The sequence below is a fragment of the Octopus sinensis genome, linkage group LG7 (assembly GCF_006345805.1).
Source record: "Octopus sinensis linkage group LG7, ASM634580v1, whole genome shotgun sequence".
NCBI lineage: Eukaryota > Metazoa > Mollusca > Cephalopoda > Octopoda > Octopodidae > Octopus > Octopus sinensis.
Window position 1 is genome coordinate 2,450,190 of NC_043003.1, and position 19,611 is coordinate 2,469,800.

A 19,611-nucleotide genomic window follows, 5' to 3' on the forward strand; every position below is an offset into this window, starting at 1 on the left:
CACAAGGCCTGAAATTTTGGGGGAGGGGGCCAGTCGATTAGGTCGACCCTTGTACGCAACTGGTACTTAATTTATCGAACTCAAAAGGATGAAAGGCAAAGTCGATCTCGGCGGAATTTGAACCCAAAACGTAAAGACAGGCAAAATACATCAACGTAAAATATTGGCGCACCTTTTGTTCGACGCACAAAACATTTAGCCATTTTACCATAACAATATAAAAAATTGTGGAACTCATAACTTTACGGAGTTGTTTATTGATAGGGCAATCTTTCGTCTCTAGTGTCTCTAGTAGACCTTTCCGTCGATTTCCGTAAAAAAATTTTTTTTTTTACATATGGGCTTGCGGGAACCTTTGAAGTAATGAGAGCGAAAGAGACTAAGAGAAAGCGATTGTATGACGAGGGAAGTTCTTTTGAAGTTACCGTGCATTGGAAGCATTGATGTATATGTGTGTGTTTGATGGTGTGTGGGAGACAGACAGTATGTTGTGTAAGTGAAGTGCTTCTGTTAGTGTGTGTGAAGAGACAGAGTAATGTGTGAAAGAAAGAGATAACTGAAATTTTTTACTCGGTGTATGTGTATATGTATGTATATTACTTCAAAAGTTCCCGCAAGCCCATATGTAAAAAAAAAAAAAATTTACGGAAATCGACGGAAAGGTCTACTAGAGACGAAAGATCGCCTTGATAGCACTCTACATTCAGAGTCTAAATCCCACCAGATGAATAAAATAAATCCTGTCTCATTCAAACAGAATCGATTCAACGAGTTTCAAGAAAATTATTTCGCAAACGAGAGACACCATGTTGGGTTAACGGTGAGGAAAAGTCAGCATTTTTGCTTTCGTATAATATCTGGGGAAATAAATTAACCCTTAAATCTACGAGGAAAAGAGAAGTTAAATCGAATATTAAATTATCGAATAATAATATACACGTATATTTTTAAGTGTGAAGCATTGCATTATAGACTCTGTAATAGATGTGTTTATCGCTGACAGAGTGGAGAGTTGTTTCTAGCCTGGCTTTGGTCCAGTTTCAGTCGTTGTTTATCAATTGTTTGGGCTTAAATGACTTCGCTGATGTGGAATTGTAGACGATTGTTATTGTTCAACTGCCTTCCTTCGCTGGTGAAACATTGCAAGAAATGTAGTCGTTTCCAGAAGCAACTTGTCTGTTCTTTCTTCAGTGGACCCCGACTCGGCCAAACTGGGAATTCCAAACAAACCTTCAACCCGAAGAAAGCTGTTATTCTATCAAAGGTTACTCGATATGAATACGAGAAATTGTTGTTTGGCGAAGGCACCGAAGAGCAACTCATTCAAAGTGTGAGCGTTTTATATTTAATTTATAATCATTATTTTATATCATTATGTTCTAAGTTCAAATACCGCCGACGTCCACTTTGTCTTTCGTCCCCTCGTGGGGTCGATGAAATAAAGTACCAGTTAAATACTGAGGGCATGTCGTCGTTTAGCTCCCTTCTCAGTTAACCTTGTGCCAAAATTTAAAACCATTATTTCATATCCTTGGATTCAACTTGGGATAAAGTCATTCTGTATTATTTTTTTTCGTTTTTAATCAGCTTTAAAATATAAATTAATTAATTAGACAGAAATGTGGCCACCCAGGGACGGCGATTTTATTATTTACACCCGTCTTTAAATGTCTAAACACATGCAAATATATTAGATGGGATTTCCTTCACTTTTTGTTGTAAAAATTGTTTTTCTCCTTATCATCAAAAGACGGTCGATAAGGTTATTCCATTAATAATCAAAATACGTAAAAGAGGCAAAAACGCAAAACGCACCGACAGCACTCACCACATACAACGCATTTGTCCAGCACAGACTCGACATAATTGATCCATCCATCATGTCTTGTTCTACTTCTGTCTGTGGACTCGGATCTTTTTAATTACAAAAGGACAACAGGACGGGGGAAAAAAAGAAATGTACAAATTAGCAGTGCCCGTCTCACCACCGGTTGCACCTTATTGTTACCCATAAACCGTTTTTGAAGGCCCCCCCCTCCTGCTGCATGTTCCTCAATGTGGGCCCAACCCATCAAGATAGACAGACACGCGGGAGGATTCTTCTGGGAAATAAGTGTATTCGAAAAGTGAGTTCATTCATTCACTGCCGTAATTTAGTCACAAGGACGATCTGTCATTAACTTGTACTTTCACTTTGTCAAATGGTGACTGATATCAATTCCGTTGTGGTCTTGGAAGAATTTATGTTTTTACGCTGACTGATATTTTGTGGTGAAGTAAGGACTTCTGATTGGCGAAAATCCAACTTATGTGGGTGACCTGTTCCAGATCTCCACCTTACTTTTATTGTGTTGTTGTTTAAGATAAGAATGGTTAAGAATATTTTCTTCTTTGTTTCTGCACCTTAACAACAAAATACTCTGAACAACTTCATACAATCACACTTTCTCATCTTAACACAAAAAAGAATTCTTAAGTGCACACACACAGAAAGGGGATGGGGAAATCCATGACAAATAAGCTGGGCATAACATAATGCCGGGAAGAAGAATCTGTTTTGGTCATAAAATAAAATCATACTAGTTCAAAAGTTTGACGAAGTGAAAATGGTACGCTAAAGTCCAAGATTGCGTAATAAACTTCCTTCTAAAGGTTTCATTCGAAAACAAGTACGATTAGCTAAATATATTCTATTGATCAGTGGCTTCTTTTATACCGATAAAATTAATGCAAACATAAACTAAATTAGTGGATTATAAACTATTTTAGTCTGTCAGAGAATAAAAGAAAATAATCTTTCTCAAAAACGATCGATTCGTGTCTGTTTTCTATCTCGTATAACCTCCAGTGGCGTAGCTGGGGTATGGGAGGTCCGACGGCATTTGGGTCTGCAGTATAGGCTTTGGGAACCGGAGGAGACTCAAGGGCACCCCCGGGCGGCACACAACCTAGCTACGTACCATATTAGAACTGACGGCGGACCTTCGGAGGCGTCACGTAGAATTTTTTTTCCCGCGAATCCTTCCATTCTTTCTGGTAATCCGACAAATGTCAGCCACTTAATTTTGCATACTTTCGAGTTTCGTCTTCATAATGAATAACATCCATCGTGATAATGTCTTTGAATTTCCATCGAAAAGAACAGGTTGTCTCACTTAAATGAATACTTATTTAGGATTTGGGTTAGTTTTTCAACCTTGTATCTCTTATCACTTAACTTGTTTCAGTCTTCGGACTTCTGCAATGTAGGGGCACCGCCTTGAAGGGCTTTGGTCATATAAGTTGACCTCAGGACTTATTTTTTTACGTCTTGTATTTATTCGATTGATCTCTAAATTACGTGGACGTAAAACAAACCAACACCGTTTGTCAAGAGTTGGGTTGGGACCAAACACAAGTACACACAAACATATTTATGTATATATATATATATATATATATATATAATGCCACATAAAAAGCACCCAGTCCCCTCTGTAAAGTGGTTGGCGTTAGGAAGAGCACCCAGCTGTGGAAACCAGGCCAAAACAGACAATGGAGCCTGGTGTGGCTCCTGGCCTTGCCAGCTCCTGTCAAACCGTTCAACCCATGCCAGCATGGAAATCAGAAGTTAAATGCTGTTGATGATGATGATATGATGGTCTTCCACATTTTCCATCCACCAAATTTACTCCCAAGGCATTGGTTGACCCATGGCTATAGTGGAAGACACTTGCTGAAGGTGCTGCCCAATAGAACTAAATGCGAAAGACCATGGTCACAGAGTGAGTTTCTTAACCCTCTGGCAATGCCTGAGCCAAGAACTTTAAAAAAAAAAAAAGGTTTCTTAAAACCCTTTCTCAGGAAATATCCTGTGGAGTGAAAAATTAAACATTTCAAGTGGTGTGGTGTAGTGTAGTGGTTAGGGTGTTCAGTTAGTGGCCATAAGACTGTAGGTTCGATTCTTGTGCCTGGTAGTGTACTATGTCCTTGAGTAAGACATTTCATGTTGCCCCAGTCTGTAAATGAGTACCATCCAAGATCTGGCACAGCCTCCCCTCCTTCTCTCTCCAGGAAAGACTGTTTACAAACTTTAGCACTTTCTTTTTGCTGTAGTTAATATTACAGTTAGTGACAACTACTGGGTGTCCATAAATTACCTTTACAATTTATAAAACTGGAGCCGATAGGTGTTGACTGTGGGGTTGTAAGGCCTGTTACAGAATAACCCCTTTCTATATGAATGAGGCAAGTTCTCTGCCTCAAACTTAGCTGCGTCAGCTGCAAACCTGGGTATTGCTACCTGGAATGCAGAGGAGCAGAAGATAAATAGTTACAGGAGCCTGACCATCCCCTATCAGTTTGTGCCGGTCACTGTCATGTGACCTCAGGTGTTCTCTGACCCTGCATTGTGATTTCCTCCACAAAACTGGGGTGTATGCTGCCTGTCTGGGAAATGACCCCCAGGAGGTGGGGGTGGCTGTCGTAGCAAGTGTCACCGGTCAGTCTCCATGGCAATGCCTTTGCAATCATGTCCACAAGATGTGGCTAAACATGCCACTTGCTCCAGGGTGTAGAACCCATTACCCCCACCCCACCCCCGTCTTCTGCCACTTTTTTCCCTCTTTCTTTGTTTTCTTGGGGACGTAGTTATAGGATTTATTTTTCTCAATAATTTTGTCTTCTGTACTTGTTAATGTTTTTTTCTTTCTTTCCTTCTGGTAAAAATATTTTGTTAATAAAAATTAACAACAAGACTAAAACAACAACAAGGATACGACTCAGTTGAGTTTATTGGAAAATGGAGGCAAACAAAGTTTCATTAGAAACATCAGAACCCTTCCATGTGGGCTCCATTAACGACATACAACCTGTTGAGTTATCCTTGTTTTCTTTTTTCTGAATTTTCCAAATTGTAAAGGTAATTTACAGGCATCCTGCATAAGGCTTACTCTACTCTGTGTAACACACTTCTGATCTACTTTTGAAGAACTTTGATGGAAGGAAATTGGTTGCCTGACCTTTTATGTGGTCTGCCAAATGTGCTTCATATGTCATTGGTCTCTAAACCAAGATTTCTTCACGTCTTTTCATTCCTTTGTAGCTTGTTTTGACAATATTCTTGTTGACCTTTCTCTATCAGCTGAGAATGTTGCATCGTATTAATGGGTACCAGGTGGTACACAGATATTTAATAAATAATGTCAAACAATTTAAACACAATCTACAGCATGGTGTAGCATTGTGTAACAGCCCCAGGTTGAAGAGATAAATCTATTTGTAGACCTGTCTGCTACCATGAGGCTGATAAATGCCATCAGATAAAATATAAAACTCAAAAATTGTTACTTATGCAACAACAAAGAATAAATCTCATTGCAACCTCCCGCAAATTTATACGTACTGGCAGGGCTGTGTGGTATGAAGCTTGCTTTCCAACCTTGTGGTTCCAGGTTCAGTCCCGCTGCTTGCCAACCTCATGGCTTTAGGCTCAGTCCCACTGCATGGCACTTTGGGCAAGTGGATTTTGATAGATGAAAACTGAAAGAAGCCCATTGTATGTGTGTGTGTATCTATTTACATATATATATATATATATCATCATCATCATCATCATCATCATTTAGTGTCCGCTTTCCATACTAGCATGGGTTGGACGGTTCAACTGGGGTCTGGGAAGCCAGGAGGCTGCACCAGGCCAGTCAGATCTGGCAATGTTTCTACGGCTGGATGCCCTTCCTAACGCCAACCACTCCGTGAGTGTAGTGGGTGCTTTTTACGTGCCACCCGCAAAGGTGCCAGACGGAGCTGGCAAATGGCCACGGGCGGATGGTCCTTTTTACGTGCCACCGGCACGGGGGCCAGGCGAGGCTGGCAACGGCCACGAATGGATATATATATAGGGAGAGTTTACAAAAAAAAAAAAAGACAAAGACAGGTGGTGTATATATATATATATATATATATTCACACACATATATATGTATATATAATATTATCTGAGTAGCCTGTTGTCGGTGGGCCTCTTGATCATGGTGGACTTCTGCATTATTTTGGGCAATTTATAATGTCTCAATCATTGAAGTCTTTTGTTTTGCCATTTGGGGCATTCTACTCTTGCATTGTCCAATATAAAACTGACCATGGATGAAGCAGGGCTCTTCAATGTGTAAATCTGCAGCTAAAAATGTTTACCCTTACAATTTGTTGATGGTTGCGGAAAAAACTAAGACACTCTGGAAATTGAAGTCGATTCCTGCAACAGAGGCTTTTGTGCATGTCCTATGTTGAGGTGTCTCCTGGGACCATGCAGAGCTCATGCTTGCATCTCATCAAGTCTCCTCCACTTCTGATTGGGTGTCGCCTGAGCTCACTGCTGATGCTCTGTGAGGGGCTTTCGACTTTGTTGTCCTCATGAAATTCCTTACACACACACACACACACACACACATTCAGTGTGAGAGGTGTACATATATGGAGAGAAAGAGACAAAGAGTGTGTGTGATAAATATATAGAGTGGAGGAAGTTTACAGTAAGGAAAGTGTAAATGACAGAGAGAGAGAGGTATATATAGACTGATAATACCTATCTCCAGTGATTGATCTGCATTACATGTCAGATATATATATATATATATATATATATATATATATATATATATATATATGTATATATATAGAGAGAGAGAGAGGAGCAGTGTGTGTGATATCATCGTTTAACGTCTGTTTTCCATGCTAGCATGGGTTGGACAGTTCAGCTGGGGTCTGGGAAGCCAGGAGGCTGCACCAGGCTCCAGTCTGATCTGGCAGTGTTTCTATAGCTGGATGCCTTCCTAACACCAACCACTCCGAGAGTGTAGTGGGTGATTTTTACATGCTACTGGCACAGGGGCCAGAGGAGGCTGGCAATGGCCACGATCAGTTGGTGTATTTTATGTGCCAGTGGCACGTAAAAATCATTATTATGTGTCACCGGCACATAAACAATTATTAACTTCCCCATCTCCATTTTCTTTTTCTTCTTTTATATGAATATAAACTATCATCATCATCATCATCATCGCTTAACGTCCGCTTTCCATGCTAGCATGGGTTGGACGGTGCAACTGGGGTCTGGCAAGCTCGATGGCTGCACCAGGCCAGTCAGATCTGGCAGTGTTTCTACAGCTGGATGCCCTTCCTAACGCCAACCACTCTGAGAGTGTAGTGGGTGCTTTTATGTGCCACCGACACAGGTGCCAGACGAGGCTGGCAGACGGCCACGCTTGGATGGTGTTTTCTTATGTGCCACCGACACAGGTGCCAGACAAGGCTGGCGAACGGCCACGCTCGGATATTGTTTGTTACGTGCCCACAGCACGGAGGCCAGTCGATGCGGTACTGGCTACGGTCACGTTCGGATGGTTTTCTTATGTGCCACCCACAAGGATACAAATTCCATTGATGTTCATCTATTTTTATTTGGTTTGATTTGATTTGATTTTGATTTTCACTTGCCTCAACAGGTCTTCACAAGTGTCACAAGGAGGAAGGTATGCACAGGTGGACTGACTACGTCCCAGGTAGGGGCCACGGGTTATGGCTTCACTAGTCTTGTCGGGTCTTCTCACGCACAGCATACTTCCATAGGTCTCGGTCTCTAGTCATTTCCATGGTGAAACCTAACGTTCGAAGGTCGTGCTTCACCACCTCGTCCCAGGTTTTCCTGGGTCTACCTCTTCCACGGGTTCCCTCAACTGCTAGGGATTGGCACTTTCTCACACACCTATCTTCATCCATTCTCGCCACATGACCATACCAGCGCAATCGTCTCTCTTGCACACCGCAACTGATGCTTCTTAGGTACAACATTTCTCTCAAGGTACTAACGCTCTGTCGAGTATGTACACTGACATTACACATCCATCGGAGCATACTGGCTTCATTCCTCACGAGCTTACGCATGTCCTCAGCAGTCACGGCCCATGTTTCACTGCCATGTAGCATGGCTGTTCGTACACATGCATCATACAGTCTGCCTTTCACTCTGAGCGAGAGGCCTTTAGTCACCAGCAGAGGTAAGAGCTCCCTAAACTTTGCCCAGGCTATTCTTATTCTAGCAGTTACACTTTCAGCGCACCCACATCCACTACTGACTTGGTCACCTAGATAACGGAAGCTATCAACTACTTCTAGTTTTTCCCCCTGGAAAGTGACGGAAGTTGTTTTCTGCAGATTTTCGGAGGTCAATGCTCCCGAGCATCTGCCACATACAAAAACTATCTTCCCAGTTAGCCTACCTTTGACATTGCTGCACCTCTTATGTGTCCATAGCTTACACTGGGTACATCTTATAGAGTTTCTACCTACACCTTTTCTACAGATCGAGCAGGGCCATCTTCCTGAGGATATTTGTGGATTGTCTACCTTTCTACTTATTAGTACTTTGGTTTTAGCTAGGTTGACTCTAAGGCCCCTCGATTCTAAACCCTCCTTCCACACCTGGAACTTCTCCTCCAGTTCTGATAGTGACTCAGCAATTAGAGCGAGGTCGTCAGCATAGAGGAGCTCCCTTTATATATATATAGATACCTATTATTTTAAGGAAATTAATTCCCCCAAAATATTAGGTATTGGACCAGTATTTCTTTGGATGAAACCAACCCTTCATGAGGTTAACACAACCTCTAATCGAAGTATATGTGTGCGTTGTGTGTGTGTATATATATATATATATATATATATATATATATATATATATATATATATATACACATCCTACGCACATACACACATGCACTAAGATGTGCACACACGCATGAATGCATACACCCCCCACACCCATGCACATGTCCACACACATACACACATTCCCATTCCATCTCCGTACACATGTCAACATCCACACACACCCTACAGACTGCTCTCTGCTGACCGTCCCATCTACGCACTCGTGCAAAAACACACACCCACCCATGCATACACCTGTCACCATAGCTGCTCATCTCTCACTACGACATTAACAGACACATGCAGATCACTCACATAAACATACACATGTAAACAGTTAATACTACTCACATACACACACACACACACACGTGCCACCACACACACGCACACAACTACACATACAGCTACCAACCATTCTTCACACTCTCCTGTCCCAGAAAGCACTTTCCTCTTTGTCCATCCACTTCCGGTCATGGAGTGTTGGTGATTTTTTTTTTTCTTCCTCATTCCTTCTCTTTTTGACTTTCCTCTGTCACCTGTTTCTGATGAAGAGCTTTGCTCGAAACATTAAAAACAACCACTTCCTTTTTGTCCTTCCCTGAGCGTCTTATTAATACTTTGCATGTACCATGTCCTTGTGTTGTTGTTTTTTCCTGTTGTCTTTTTTCTCCATTTTTTAAAATTAATTAATTATATATAAGCGCAGAAGTGGCTGTGTACTAAGAAGCTTGCTTCCTAACCATATGGTTCTGGGTTCAGTCCCACAGCAGGGCACCTTGGCCAAGTGTCTTCTACTCTAGCCTCGGACTGACCATAACCTTGTGAGTGCATTTGGTAGGCGGAAACTGAAAGAAGACCTTTGTATATATATATATATATATATGTATTTGTGTCTATATGTCCCCCCCCACCATCTCTTGATAACCGATGTTGGTGTGTTTACATCCCTGTAACTTAGCGGTTTGGCAAAAGAGTCCGATAGAATAAGTATTAGGCTTACAATGAATATGTCCTAGGATTGATTTGTTCAACTAAAGGCGGTGCTCTAGCATGGCCACAGTCAAATGACTGAAACAAGTATAAAAAGAAAGAAAGTAAAAAAAGGAAAAAGGCAGAAACAAGGAAAATGCCCCTTGTATTTGAACACTATGCAAATATTCATTTAAAAAAAACTTTTATTTAATTTTTCCAAATTTAATTGTTTTCCATACTTACAGTTGAAGAAGTCCCAATGACTGAAACCGGTACTGAAATGTTTTTTATAAAATTATTTTAGCATTTTCTATCTTGACTTTTTTTCCATATATATATATATATATATATATGCGCTCTTAGCTTAGTTTTTCCTTGGGGCTGGCCAGATTGGAGCAATCTTAAGATTAATCAGCCGAAATTGCAAGGATGATCCGGTTCTTGACTGAAGATTAAAGGCTTCGAATGACCCGTCTGTGTTTTTTGTATCGTCTTCTGGATGTTTTGCATTCTTGTCCCATTTTGTATTTATATATATATATATAAATATAATACACACACACACAGACAAAGACTAACAGAGAGTGTGGTAAATATATATATATAGAGAGAGAGGGGAAAGCATAAAAGACAGAGAGAGAGAGGGGGGTGCATAGACAGATGTGCTTGTCTCCTGTGACTGATTTGTGTTACATGTTTTATGAAGAGTGAGAGTAGAGAGCAGCATGTGTGAGAGATACTCATATACAGAGAGAGTGTGGTAAATATATATATATAGAGAGAGAGAGAGAGGGGGAAGTGTAAAAGACAGAGAGAGGTAGATGTAAAATTATACGATGCAACACACACACACACACACATAAGCCTAGGTACTTTGATGTAGACAAACGTATGTGCATGACCTATGACCTATGTACATGTGTGTAGTGCTCTGCATGTTATGGCAAGGGATGGCGGGCATGGGTGTGTGGTAAGTAGCTTGCTAACCAACCACATGGTTCTGGGTTCAGTCCCACTGCGTGGCTCCTTAGGCAAGTGTCTTCTGCTATAGCCTCGGGCTGACCAAATCCTTGTGTGTGGATTTGGTAGATGGAAACTGAAAGAAGCCTATCATCATCATCATCATCGTTTAACGTCCGCTTTCCATGCTAGCATGGGTTGGACGAATGACTGAGGGCTGGCGAACCAGATGGCTGCACCAGGCTCCAATCTTGATCTGGCAGAGTTTCTAAAGCTGGATGCCCTTCCTAACGCCAACCACAAATATATATATATTTGTGTGTCTGTGTTTGTCCCCCACCATCACTTGACAACCGGTATTGCTCTATTTACATCCCTGTAACTTAGCAGTTTGTCATAAAAGAACAATAGAATAAGTACTAAGCTTAAAAAAGTCCTGGGGTCAGACTGTTCGACTGAAAGTGTTCAAGGTGGTGCCCCAGCATGGCCGCAGTCAAATGACTGTGTGTGTGTGTGTGTGTGTTTCTGTCTCTTTGTGTTGCGTCACATGACAGTTGCGAACCGAGCATCGCTGTGGTGCAGGCAAGTGTCCTTCGTTTCTGATCGTCCGTGGAAAACCTATCAGACCATGGAGTGGGTGGGTGGGTGGAAACATTACTTTGCTTAGAAACAGGTGAGGGTTGGTGACTGGAAGGGCATCCTGCTGTAGAACCTCTGCCTGCCCCAACAAAACTCATCTGGCCCATGCAAGCAGGGAAACATGGACGTTAAATGATGATGATGGTGATGATGTATCTTTTATAATACAGGAATGGCAAAGTTTGTGAAAAGTCCGAAACTTGAAACCAGTGTAGAGGTAGTCATATAGAAGTGGGGTTCGTTCCTGGCACACCTATATATACATGCACAGATAGATATAGATATATGCACATAAACACAAACGTATACTTACGTACACAAATATAATACATGCTTACGCAAAAAGTCCATTGACGTAAGCGGTTCGGGAAAACAAAAGATGTGTGGGTGCGGTGGGGAGGAGGAGGAACCGTGTGTTTTCGCTGTTCAGCTGAATAAAAGGAAGAAATTTAAGGAATACATTGTTTTGACGGAAATTGCTACCACGTCTTAGGTACGACTAGCGAACAGTGGTCCCGGTGGGCGCACACGCGCTAGCTAGTTGTGACTAGTCGATCCTACAACGACTAACTAGCAAAGTAAATAAAACACAAAATAAGTAATTTTTTTTTACATAAAGTCAATAATTTTTGTTACACTAAGTAAATAAAACACAAAAACACAAAGTAAGGATCGACTAGTCATGACTAGCTGGCGCGAGTACGCGAGAGCGCGCACCGGGTCACTGCCCTCAAGTAGTACCCACGTCTTTTATGCCATCAAATACCGTATCTACATCTCGCGATTTACAAAGGGCAACGTACGCACACACACACACGTACGTACACACGTACTGTATTTATGTGGTAAGGGAGATAATTCCTGCAAACTACTTTTGAGCAGTCTCAAAATGCTGCTGTTTTCTGCCTCTGATCGAGTAACCCAAAGGTTCTCAAAGTGGGCGCTACCGCCTGCCCTCACCCGGTGGGCGCTGGTGCCTTAGGGGGCCGGTTAGGGTTCGGTAGAGAAAAAGGAGGTGTTGGGAGAAAGGCAATAGATTGGGGGGCACCATGAATTTATCATATTATTATTATAGTATTGTATACAAATGATATAATATTAGATTAAATATCAAATGATCCATGGTAAATATAAATCAGTAAAATAGAAAATTTATACGTAAAAATAGGGGTTGGGCGCTGAGGGTATTATGTGGTCATGAAAGGGGGTGGCGGTGGCCCAAAACGTTTGCGAACCTCTGAAGTAACCCTATTCATCATCATCATCGTTTAACGTCCGTTTTCCATGCTGGCATGGGTTGGACGGTTCGACTGGGGTCTGGCAAGCCAGGAGGCTGCTCCAGGATTCAGTCTGATCTGGCAATGTTTTTACAGCTGGATGCCCTTCCTAATGCCAACCACTCCGTGAGTGTAGTGGGTGCTTTTTACATGCCACCGGCACAGGGGCCAGGGGAGGCTGGCAACGGCCACGATCGGTTGGTGCTTTTTATGTGCCACCAGCACGGAAGCCAGTCAAGGTGGCGCTGGCATCGACCACGTATGGATGGTGCTTTTTACGTGCCAGGGGAGGCTGGCAACTCACAACCTTATTGTCTGTCTTTATTATTATTTTCGTTTTTCTGGCATATAACGTTCTACTCTGTAGATGGTTGAGTTTGTTTTCATAGATATTTAATATTCATTTCTAACAAGTCAAGGCTCTCTTGTGGGTTTGTGTGATACAGTTTTCAATGGATACTCCATCAGAGCTAATTTTCTTCTCATCTCCCTCTGCCTTTTCGCCAACAGACACTTGGCTTGCTGGTCAACATTCTCTCCTCTCTTGCTATTTTTCTTTCTATGTCCATTGAGGATTTCATCCAGGCGTTACCCATCATCCTCGTGTTTGGCTGAAACGCTGTATTTATTCCATCTTTGTCTATTGTTTCAAATTACATTTGTTTACTTTTGTAACCCCCCCCCTGTATTGTCTTGTGTGCTCGAGCCCTAAATCTCTGGTGTTGCAGTGGAAGCCCCCCCCCCAAAAAAAAACACCGATAAAGTTACGTCACTGCCTGTTGAAACATTGGCTCTGGCATTTGGAGAGAGAGCACAACAGTAGCACCAGAGACGTATTACTTGAAGCTTTTGATGAAATAGAGGAGGATATAGCAACACGTAATGTGGAAGACAACTGGAAGTTTCTAAGGGACAACTTGTTGAGGGCTACTGACCAGATCTGTGGATGGTGCAAAGTCCCCTCTCGACCCAAGGTAATGTGGTGGAACAATGTAGTTGACAGGGCCATTAGGGAAAAGAAACTGGCATGGAAGGACTAGAAGAACGGAGGTAGCAGGGAATTGTGTCAGACTGCCAGAAGGGAAGAATAGGAGACAGGATTACTTAAGCAGAGGGGAAGCTAATAAGAAAAAACTTGGCAATGTTTTGCGTTGTGAGGACCAAAAACTTGAAGTGTTTTGTGTTACAAGACAGTGTGTGAGAGAGAATCATGATGTCATAGGAGAGAGGTGTGTCCGCATGGATGATGGTTCACTTGCGCTAAATGAGGCTGCAAAGAGAGAGACTTGGAGATGCCACTATGAAAGGTTGCTAAATGAAGAGAATGAATGGGAGAAAGAGAGTCTGCTGAATGTCGACCCCACAGAGGAACCAGCTATTCGAATTGACAGTACCTTGGTAGATAAAGTAGTTAAAAGTATGAAGACAGGGAAAGCCTCCGGCCAATCAGGAATCACTGCAGAGATGCTCAAAATATCTGGCGGTGTCAGGTATAGCCTAATCACCTGTATAGTCAATCAGGTGATACATGAAGGAGTCATACCCAATGACTGGATTAGCAGCACCATAGTCAACTGCTACAAAGGTAAAGGTGACGCTTTAGATACAAATAGTTACAGAGGTATCAAGCTGTTGGATCAGGTAATGAAGGTCATGGAAAAGGTTGTAGCCCAACTAATTAGGGAGTGAGTTTAGATGAGATGCAGTTTGGGTTTGTGCCAGGGAGAAGCACCACTGATGCTATATTTCTGGTAAGACAGCTGCAGGAGAAATACCAAGCTAAAGTTAAATCTCTGTACCTGGCTTTTGTTGACATGGAGAAAACCTTTGACAGGGTCCCCTGGTCCTTTCTCTGGTGGTCAATGAGGAAACTAGGGATAGATGAGTGGTTAGTGAGAGCTTTACAAACCATGTACAGGGATGCTGTCAGTAAGGTGAGGGTTGGCAATGAGTACAGTGAAGAATTCCAGGTAGGGGTCCACCAAGGATCACTCCTCAGTCCCCTCTTATTCATCATTGTCCTCCAGGCAATAACAGAGGAATTCAACACAGAATGCCCCTGGGAGCTCCTCTATGCTGATGACCTTGCTCTAATTGCTGAGTCACTATCAGAACTGGAGGAGAAGTTTTAGGTGTGGAAACAAGGATTAGAATCGAAGGGCCTTAGAGTCAACCTAGCTAAAACCAAAGTCCTAATAAGTAGGAAGGCAGACAAACCATAAATCCCTTCAGGTAGATGGCTCTGCTCGATCTGTAGTAAAGGCGTAGGTAGAAGCTCTATAAGATGTACCCAGTGTAAGCTATGGACACATAAGAGGTGCAGCAATATCAAAGGAAGGCTAACTGGGAAGATAGTTTTTGTATGTGGCAGATGCTCAGGTGCAATAAACACTGAAAATGTGCAGAGAACAACTTCTGTCACATTTCAGGGAGAAATACTAGAAGTAGTTGATAGCTTCCATTACCTAGGTAACCAAGTCAGTAGCGGAGAAGGGTGCACTGAAAGTGTAACTGCTAGAATAAGAATAGCTTGGGCAAAGTTTAGAGAGCTCTTACCTCTGCTGGTGACAAAAGGCCTCTCGCTCAGAGTAAAAGGCAGACTGTATGACACATGTGTACGAACAGCCATGCTACATGGCAGTGAAACATGGGGCATGACTGCTGAGGACATGCGTAAGCTCACAAGAAATGAAGCCAGTATGCTCCGATGGATGTGTAATGTCAGTGTTCATACTTGACAGAGTGTAAGTACCTTGAGAGAAAAGTTGGACCTAAGAAGCATCAGTTGTGGTGTGCAAGAGAGATGTTTGCGTTGGTCTGGTCATGTACAACGGATGGATGAAGAGAGCTGTGTGAAGAAGTGCTGCTCCCAAACAGTGGAAGGAATCCTGGGTAGAGGGAGACCCTGGAAGACATGGGATGAGGTGGGGAAGCATGACCTTCTAATGTTGGGCCTCATGGAGGGGATGTCAAGTGACCAAGACCTTTGGAGATATGCTGTGCTTGAAAAGACCCGGCAAGCCAAGTGACATTTAAACCGTGGCCTATGCCAGTGGAGCTTAACTAACTCACTTAAGAGTACCCTTCAATCATTGGGAAATAAACTGTGCTTGCATAGACCTGTTGAGTCAAGTGAAGTCATTGTCATGGCTGATGAAAGTACTGCCTGACTAGTGCCTGTGCCAGTGGCATGTAAAAGGCATCATTCGAGCGTGGTAATTGCTAGTGCTGCCTGAGTGACTCCTGTCTGGTCCTGTGCCAGTGGCACGTAAAAAGCACCCACTACACTCTTGGAGTGGTTGGCATTAGGAAGGTCATCCAGCTGTAGAAACTTTGCCAGATCAGTTTGGAGCCTGGTGCAGCCTTCTGGCTCTCCAGTCCTAAGTCAAACTGTCCAACCCATGTCAGCATGGAAAGCAGACGTTAAACAATGATGATGATGTACACATATATATGTGTGTGTGTGTGTATATATATATGTGTGTGTGTATATATATATATATATATATATATATATATATATATATACACACACACACACACACATATATATATTCTTTTATTCTTTTACTTGTTTCAGTCATTTGATTATGGCCATGCTGGGTCACCGCATTTAGTCTAAGAAATCAATCCCAATACTTATTCTTTGTAAGCCCAGTACTTATTCTATCGGTCTCTTTTGCTGAACCGCTAAGGTTACGGGGACATAAACACACCAGCATCGGTTGTCAAGGGATGGCGGGGAATATATATGTATATATCTACTACATATGTGGGAAATTCAGTGTGTGTGTGTGTGTGTTTGTGGCATTGTTAGCTAACCCCTCCTACATCGTTTTATCGATTTTGATGAAACTTGACATGTGAGTAGAACTCCTGTCTGGAAACCTCATGGCATACTCAGTTTGTTGAAAAAGTCGATAATAGGGTTCTTGAAGGGATCCTTATATATATCTAACATATTTCATTTTAACAGTCAAGGGAAATAACCCATTCACCCAGATTTTAACAGCCAAGGGAAATAACCCATTCATTTTGTATAAATCAAATTGAGTATGCTTATTTCTTAGTATTTGAACTGTTAGAGTTATTTTCGCAATTTATCCAGTACAACCTTTAAACAAGTAAATAGTATTTTCCTAAACAATAGATCCACTTATTTTGGTTAGTGACTTATTCACGAATATACCAACACTAGCACCGCTGAGGGTAATATTCTCTGGGAACGCACAAAAGCCCTTTTCAGAGTTATTTACTTCGAATTGTTATTATCTCATATCTGATTAGCCTCTTATTACATAACATGCTTCACGATTTTAGTATACATACCTTGTTAGTATTTCCTCCTATGTTCTGTATACTCTGGGAACACATTAAAGCCCTTTTCGGGGCTACTTTTTTTGAATTCTTACTATTGGGTAACTAATTTCACATTATTACATAACTGACTTCACAATTTCTGTATTCATAACTTATTGGGAATTCCTAAAAACAAGATCCTGTGTAAGACAGTTCGGTATTCTCTGTAAATGCACAAAAACCATTTTAAGGGCTACATACTTTGTATTGTTGTTATTGGATTAGTGAAATGATTATGAGAACGGAACCAAGGGATAAGCCCTGCTTTCCTGGGAATTACCAGGTACGTCAGCTAGTGTGTATATATATATCGCTGAGCATAACTAAATTGTTCTTACACCTTCGTTATATTTAGGGATAATTATAATTTTCCTTTTTGGTAACACATTGCACACGACTGTCTATATTAATTGTTTTTTATATATATATTTATATGGATATATTGTATATTTTTTTTTGTCTATTTAGCTGAGAGGAAAGATGTCTGATTACTATGGCTTGCTCCAAAGACACAACATCCATCAACGGTGCGTCCAAAATATTACAAAATCACTCGAGTAAGTTGGTAAACATTTTCTTGTTATTTTTGATATTTTCAGAGTAGTCCCGAGATTAAAAGTCAACAAATTCATGATGCTTCACAGATTTGAATGAGGGAAATATTTTAATTGTATGTTTAAAGTTTTTGTTTTAGACTTGCTGCTTATTAAAAAGACTTGGTGTCTGTTGTTAAACATTGTTTTATTGCAAGAAAGAATAAAATAAAATAAATTCCTAAAGGAACAAGTACAAGTGTGCGCTGCTGAAGTTTGCTTTCAGCCACATGTTGTTGGGTTCAGTTCCACTGCATTGCACCTTAAGCAAGTGTCTTCTACTATGTGTGTGTGGTAGGTGGAAACTGAAAGAAGCCCATTTTGTGTGTTTGAATATGTATCTTTATATGTATGCAAGTGAGTTTGTGTGTTTGTGTTTCTTTTTTTTATTTGGCATCACATGATTGTTGTAAACGAGTGTCTCTGTCATACAAGCAGTGTCGTTCATTTCGAATGTTCTGCGGGAACATGTCCTGGCTATAGGGAAATATTACTTGGCTTGGAAACAGGTAAGTGTTGGCAACAGGAAAAGCATCCAGCCATAGAAACATCTGCTTCAAATAAACTTTGTCTGGTCCATGCAAGAATGGGAAAGTGGACATTAAGTGATGATGAGGATGATGATGATGCAAGAATTTCAGTAAATTCACAATTATCTAAACCATTTACTTTCTTAGAAAATTTCTTTACTTTGGTTTCAGATATGTATTTTCGTTTCTTCTTCTTCTTCTTCTTGTTAGGGATCTTGGAATTGAAACAAAGGTTGTGCAACGATTTGACTTTGACAGTAATTTAATCAACTGGGCTGATATAGTGATCTCTGCTGGTGGAGATGGTACTTTCCTTTCGGCTGCAAGCAAGATTACCAACCGGGACAAGGCAGTTATTGGAATAAACACCGACCCTTCCAGGTAAAGAGAATTCAGTGTTTCTAATTAGGAAGTTTTCCCCTTGGATTCTGTTTCATAGGTGCTGGGCATGGCTGGGTGGTAAGAAGCTTGCTTCCCAACCACATAGTTCCAGGTTCAGTCCCACTGTATGGCACCTTGAGCTTGTGTCTTCTACTATATAGCCTTGGGCAAACCAAAGCCTTGTGAGTGGATTTGGTAGACAGAAATTGAAAGAAGCCTGTCGTATATGTATGTATGCCTATGTGTGTGTGTGTGTGTGTGTCTGTCTCCAACCACCACTTGGCAATCAGTGTTGGTGTGTTTCTTTCCCTGTAACTTAGCAGTTCAGCAAAAGAGACTGATAGAATAAGTACCAGGCTTTAAAAAATAAGTCCTGGAGTCGATTCATTTGATTAAAAATTCCTCAAGGTGGTGCTCCAGCCTGACCACAGTCTAATGACTGAAACAAATCAAAGATCAAAGAAAACATTATTGATTTTTTTCTTTATTATTATATCTTGCTGAAATGTGGTTAATTGGCAGAATTGTTATCTCATTGGACAAAGTGCTTGGCAGCTCTTTACATTCTGAGTTCGAATTCCACTGAGGCTGACTTCGCTTTAGATCTTTTCAGGGCCAATAAAATAAGTACCAGCTGCACACTGGGGTTGATGTAATCAACTTACCCTCTCTCCCCAAATTTCCAACTTTGTGCCTATAGTAGAAAGAACTACAGCTTGCTAAATCTCTTATTTATTTGTGAAATAATCTAGACTGGTATTGGTGCTTGGGGATTTTATAAAATTTTTTAATTGAAGATGACATTAATGAAAGAATCGTTAAGAGTAAAGTGAATTTGGTATGTTTTATGTTTCTTAATTTCAACCAGTAATCCAAGAAGCTCTGGTGCTGGTGCTACATAAAAGGCATCCTGTACACTGTGTAGAATGGTTGGTGTTTGGAAGAGCATCCAGCTGTAGAAACCATGCCAAAACAGACATGGAACCTGATGGGCTCCTGACTTTGCTGGCCCCTGTCAAACTGTCCAACCCATGTCAGCTTGGAAACCGGATGTTCAATGATGATGATAAAAACAATGATGGGAAACCATTTTATCCTGGAAGGAAGGCAGCTTTGAGTATATTAGTCATTTGACAAGGATGCACTTTGAGAAGATGTGTTCTGCTAAACCTACTATTTTACAAATAATCATTTATAAAATGACTAATA

The 19,611-nt window shown here is 41.2% G+C and overlaps 1 protein-coding gene across 2 annotated transcripts in view; it reads left to right on the forward strand.

Annotated features, from left to right (window-relative positions):
• The first annotated feature begins 984 nt into the window (after window positions 1-984).
• The window catches only part of LOC115214046 (NAD kinase 2, mitochondrial), a 40,249-nt gene continuing 21,622 nt past the window's right edge, over window positions 985-19,611 (forward strand). The window contains exons 1-3 of one of the 2 annotated variants that reach the window (XM_029783083.2): window positions 985-1,330; window positions 17,367-17,455; window positions 18,232-18,402. In XM_029783083.2, coding sequence (XP_029638943.1) covers window positions 1,073-1,330; window positions 17,367-17,455; window positions 18,232-18,402 — 518 coding nt within the window. In that variant the 5' untranslated portion in view covers window positions 985-1,072. Of the gene's footprint in view, window positions 1,331-1,885; window positions 2,127-17,366; window positions 17,456-18,231; window positions 18,403-19,611 lie in introns of those variants that run through there. The other variant, XM_036504454.1, reaches the window with a different exon arrangement.